The sequence below is a fragment of the Hyposmocoma kahamanoa genome, unplaced genomic scaffold (genome assembly GCF_003589595.1).
Source record: "Hyposmocoma kahamanoa isolate Upper Pololo Valley unplaced genomic scaffold, ASM358959v1 218, whole genome shotgun sequence".
NCBI lineage: Eukaryota > Metazoa > Arthropoda > Insecta > Lepidoptera > Cosmopterigidae > Hyposmocoma > Hyposmocoma kahamanoa.
Genome location: NW_020653739.1, coordinates 709,341 through 715,033, shown reverse-complemented (window position 1 = coordinate 715,033; position 5,693 = coordinate 709,341). Strand labels below are relative to the sequence as shown.

Below are 5,693 nucleotides of genomic sequence, written 5' to 3'. Positions count from 1 at the left end.
TTTTGAAATAGTTTTTCGGCCCTGGTGTAAAGTCCTATTTTTCGAGATACGACAAGATCGCTTTCCGGCGTCGATATATAATATCAAGTGACGGGACGAACAAGCCGTGCGCCTGATATTAAGCTATACGCCTGTCCATAACAATTGCAGTGTCCTGAGAGCTTTAAATCGCAAAGATCTTTGAGGACTGCCACTGCGCCCGTCACCCTGAGACATAAGTTGACAAGTCCCATGTGCTTGTAATTTCACCAGCACCCTTACCTTTAAAAACCGGAATATAGTAATGCTGACATTACTGCTTGTAAACTGCCTCCGTAGCCGAACGGTTACCATGCTGGTCTGCCACGCAGAGTTCTGGGGTTCGATTCCTGGGCCGAGAGAAATATTTGCATGGCTTACAATTATTTTTCTCGTGAGTTGGATGTAATTTGTGGTTGTTTACGTGTGTATCCATGGCACCCCCGATACAGGGTTTCCCTAGTGAGTTTGTGCGTTATTATTATTACACATTCCATATAACAAAAAACAATTCATTCACTACAAAAAAGACATTTCTTGTAAAAAAAAAAATGTTTTTTTCAGTCTCATGATTTATGCAGGATAATGATCTCTGACAAAATAACCGCCTTGTATTGTTTTTATACTCCAAATATTATAAACATGACGTGGCGATACGGCGTACGATTCCGGGTTCGCATTTCTTGAGTTTTTCGCAATTTACCTGTGAGATTTAATTTGATATTTCTCATGAGTTTTCGATGAAGGAAAATGTAATGAAACCTGCACGTCGAAGAAGCTTCATTGCTAAACGTGTGAAATCCAGACGTGTGTAAACCCTCGCATAAGAGAAGACCCGTGCCCAACAGTGGGACGTGTAAATGGGTTGATGATGATGTGTTACAGTCTGCGTTGAGACCTATATTCAGCAGTGTGTGTGATTTGCAGACGCATGGCTCGCGAGCGGCAGTTGGCTGCGCGCACTTCGACGCCGGGGACCAGCCGCGAGCAGGACAACCAGATGGGCATCGAAGGAAGCCAGGTATTCGTTGGCTAGTTCAGCGATCCAACAAAAAAATTTTTTGATTTAAAAAAACCAACCTCAAAAGTCATTCATCCCCTGGTTTGCCACCCTTAGAGGTGGAATATTTTCTTCGAATTTAAATGGGACCATCTCTGAGGTACCCAAAGAGGGTAACAAAAGAGAATCATCATAATAGGTTCACAAATGGACGGAGTTATCGCGTAACATACATACAAAAAAAACATGCAGTCGAATTGAGAACCTCCTCCTGTTTTTGAAGTCGGTTAAAAAGAAACAAAAACGTTTTTCGTAAAAAGAAACCGAAAAGATTTTTTATAAAAGAACCAAAAAGATTTTTCATATTAAAAAAACCAAAAAGATATTCGGTAAAAAAAGGGGTAATTTCCATCTGATCCCCTAAACTGATCCACTGCCAATTTTAAATCCCAACTGATTCCCTCTATATTTTGCAATTCCCAACGGATCTCTTCATTGTACTTGTAAGGTGCATATTAAGACATTGCAAATCCCAAGTAACAATAATCAGTCTGTCGTAATATTTAAAATCTAAGTTTAATGTTATAATTATCACGTACATAATAAACTAATTAAATTACAATACAACCCTCAAATATATTTTCTTGTTAACTGTACTACAGTACCTACCAAAAATAAACTTGTAAGTACCTGAGTATCAGGTGGAAATAAAATATGAATAATTAACTCTTGATACCCTTGATCTTGGGAATAGACAATAATATAAAATATACAGTTCCCCAGGGGATCGGTTTTAGATGATCAGATGGGAATAACCCAAAAAGATTTTTGACAAAATAGAAAAGATAATATAAATAAGACTTTACAAGTCTCATCATCACGGCTGATTCAAATTGTGTTAGTCATCACGTTTAAAATGGTTTGCATTAAAATTGGACATAACCCGTTGATGACTAAAACCATCGCGCTCAACGCGAGGCACCAAGTGCTATCTATACTCCGTCCAATCATTTATTTTACTTTTCACATGTGCATGCCTCCGAAGTTCCGTAATTATTGACGTACCACCATAGACAAAAAATGCAATAATTCCTGGACTCTTTTATTTTTAATTTTAGTGAAGGGACGTGCTCTTTAGCTCCGATATTTATCGAGCCAACCGATATTGTAACGAAGATTATTCAGGTTGATAAATTTTGGTACTTGTCTAATAAATTATAATTAAATTAAATAAATTATACATAATTATACTAATTTCTTATTGTTTATTATAATTGATCATCGTATCCTTCTCCATGTGAACGGGAATCATCACTTGAATCCTCATTAACATTAATTCTTGAGTGCATAAATTGTCAAACGCAATAACCACGATTCCAATCAGACAATATCGTCTTTTTTAACCCGCTCACATTCACATTTAATAATAATAATGCACTCAACATCGCCCCGCACTAGGGTAACCCTGGATCGCGGGTGCCATGGACACACATAGACAACCACAAATTACACCCAAACTCACGAGAGAAACAAATGTAGGCCATACAAATATTTCTCCCGGCCCGGGAATTGAACCTGGGACCTCTGCGTGGCATAGTAACCGTTCGGTCACAGAGGCAATTAACCAACAATTAAACCTTCTTCATAAATAAAATCGATTGTTATGAAAAAATCGAATCGGAAACGCATTAGGACATCACTAATTGATTACAATCCGAGCTGTCAAAAGTTAGATAAATGCTTGGGTGGAGTATTACTGTTCATTTTTCACTTCTCATGCTCTTAAAGTTCGTATTTATGCTGAGTGTAGGCTGCATAAAATAGGATTTTATGCTCTAGTGCATAAAATAAAAAACCATCACATAAAATGTCTAATTGTTGTAATTTTACATTCAATTTTAATTAAACAATCCTTTATTTGTAATATTGCTGTTTAATTTCCTCGCAATCGAAGTGAAAAGCAGAGTGTATAACTCGTTCATAGAACCCATTTTACCCTCGACTTAAGTATCCACACTCGCTTTTTTTTTTATTTGAAGACTATTGCTGATTAAACGAGGTAAAAATTTAAGATATCCATAGTGATTTCCGTAGTGGTTTTAGTAAGGCAACATCGATTGTTAGTGATTGAATGGATGAATGAATGCCATCACAGCCATTCCAATGACACTATTGAGACTCAAACTACTATTGCAACTCGATTTTAAAAGAACAAATATTATCATAATTGCAATTTTTTAATGTTTTTATAAACGTCATTTTAATTCCATAAATCTTTCGTAAAATTTATGCAACTCAACGATATGTATAAGTAGGGGGTTCCTTCAATTTATATAAAATTATCATTGACACGCTTCAGTTATCATAAATATAAAGTACGTTTTTTTTAAAACTATTATTTAAACGAAAGTCTTCTTGTTGTCCAAATGCAAGATCAAGACGAGACTAACCCGGTAGTTTTCTTTGTCTCGGTGTTGCTGCAGTAGTTTTTATTTTTTGTTCATATTCATATTATTTATTTGTAAGTTGCATGGTTAATAACAGGTGTTCTTATGCTAATGGTACTTGACATGTAACAACCCGTGAGGGCACTGCAACATTCCGAGGGCACTATGTGCTTACTTTACTAACTACATTATTAAAAATAAAATTAGGAATGATTGATAATAAAAACTAAACAGAATTTTAGGCAATTTATAATATCAAGTGACGGGACCAACAAGTTGTGCCTCTGATGCTAAGCTACACGCCTGTCCATAGACATAAGTTGACAAGTCACATGTGCCTGTAATTTCACCAGCACCCTTGCCCTTCAAAACAGGAACACAGTAATGCTGACATTACTATTTGGTTGACTTTATTTTGCCTTTTAATTTACTATATTTAACTCACAGTGTTCATCTATGTTATTTTTATTAACTTCAACTGTAGCAGCGAGGGTCTGGTGACCCGTCATACAGGGAATTGTAGTACGACCAGACTCTCGCAAAGGTTTTAATTTTTTTTTATAATGAGAGTGAATACAGTTATTATTATTATTATTCATAAACAAAGTTGAAATATGACGACGTTAAATATAAATAAAGTTACACTTCTAGGTCTTTGACTTGGTCTGCGTCGATTGACTAAAACGTAACTAGGTGACAAATAGTCAAATATTTGTATAGCAAAAGATAGATTACAAAATGCTCTTTTAAAAACAGTTAAAATCAGTTAACGTGTTCGACTTATCCGAACTTACCCTAACGATGCATAGCCGAAATGTCATTAAACAATTTGAACATTCTAAAAGGGTTATGGTTTTTTTATATATCAAAAAATTGTTTTGTCACTTGCCGGCTTTTAGTATTATTCTTACTTTTAGTATATTATATTTAGCGGACGGCACCATACCGCATCTCGTTTATTACGATTAAACCATAATATGTTTCTAATTACAGGAGGTAGAAATCTTCGTGGGCAAGAACATCAAACCGTGCAAAGTCGCGCCGCGAGGCGATTGCCGCAGCACCCAATCGGAAGATTCCCAACAGAGCTGATTCTATCACTATTTACATTCATGTCGCACTATACTCTTCTATATCGCTTGATTGGACGCTAGTGTTGTGACAATGACGTTAGTTTTTGGTGTACGCTTGTCGATAGTTTGTAAAATTGACTCTTATCTAGGGTACCATTCCGAAATTTTAATAGTCCGGTCATAAGGCCTGACATTCGCTTGAAAGTTCAAGGGACAAGCTGGCAACAACATTCGGGTTTAACGATAAAATTGCAAGGTGTATGTCTTATTTTCTATTCTGGAAATTGTTACACTAAGCCGAAAAATCCAGATAAATGTCGAATCGGGACAGGTCATGTCATGATATGTCCGGACAAATCCGGACGCATGCTATCCCTACTCTTATCCATGAAAAGTAATACTAACTATCAGTAATATTACTATAGTTATTTATAATTTGTTGTATATCGATAAACACTGACAACCTCCCAGGACCATATCGACAATGTAAATTTGAAAAGTCGTAAGGGACATTTTCCCGCATTTTGCGTACGACTAAATGTCCCTTACGACAAAGTGTCCCTTATGACAAAATGTTCCTTACGACAAAATGTCCCTTACGACAGAATGTTCCTTAAGACAAAATGCCCCTTACGACGAAATGTCCCTTACGAGGTTGCGAGTTTGTTAGTACATACATACATAAAGCTCACGCCCTCGGAAGGAGTGGACAGAGACCACCGAAACGCCACCTTGACTACTGACACTATGCCGACAGTTTTTTAGTATTTTACATATAACTGCACGCAGTCGAAAGCCATACTTATGACCTTTCTTTTGTTTGTAGGTCGCGGAAACAACCTTACGGTTATTTATTACCAACCACAAGAAATAAACCTGCTATTAATTGATTGAGTTCATTATCGTGTATTTCTTCATGGTGGTGTGTGAATTTATGGCAGTCGATTGTTTACATTGGATTAGTAATCATTGATCATCGATATTAAAGTACAACTCTTGTTGACAGCTTCACTTGCACTAGCTAAAATGAAAAATTAATCCTTTCATGGACAGCACTAAAAAGTATCGCACATAGAACGCTATAAAGCCTTTTATTTTATTTATCTATTTTTTAAGATGCTTAAAGTTAACATACATTACAATATGAGTAAATTA

General features: G+C 36.1%; 1 protein-coding gene across 1 annotated transcript in view; it reads left to right on the top strand.

The window, feature by feature from the left end:
- Positions 1-5,142, top strand: part of LOC113227834 — a 33,027-nt gene extending 27,885 nt beyond the window's left edge. Inside the window, exons 7-8 of the mRNA XM_026460875.1 lie at positions 946-1,039; positions 4,459-5,142. Coding sequence (XP_026316660.1) covers positions 946-1,039; positions 4,459-4,557 — 193 coding nt within the window. The 3' untranslated portion in view covers positions 4,558-5,142. The remainder of the gene's footprint in view (positions 1-945; positions 1,040-4,458) is intronic.
- The last annotated feature ends 551 nt before the right edge of the window (positions 5,143-5,693 follow it).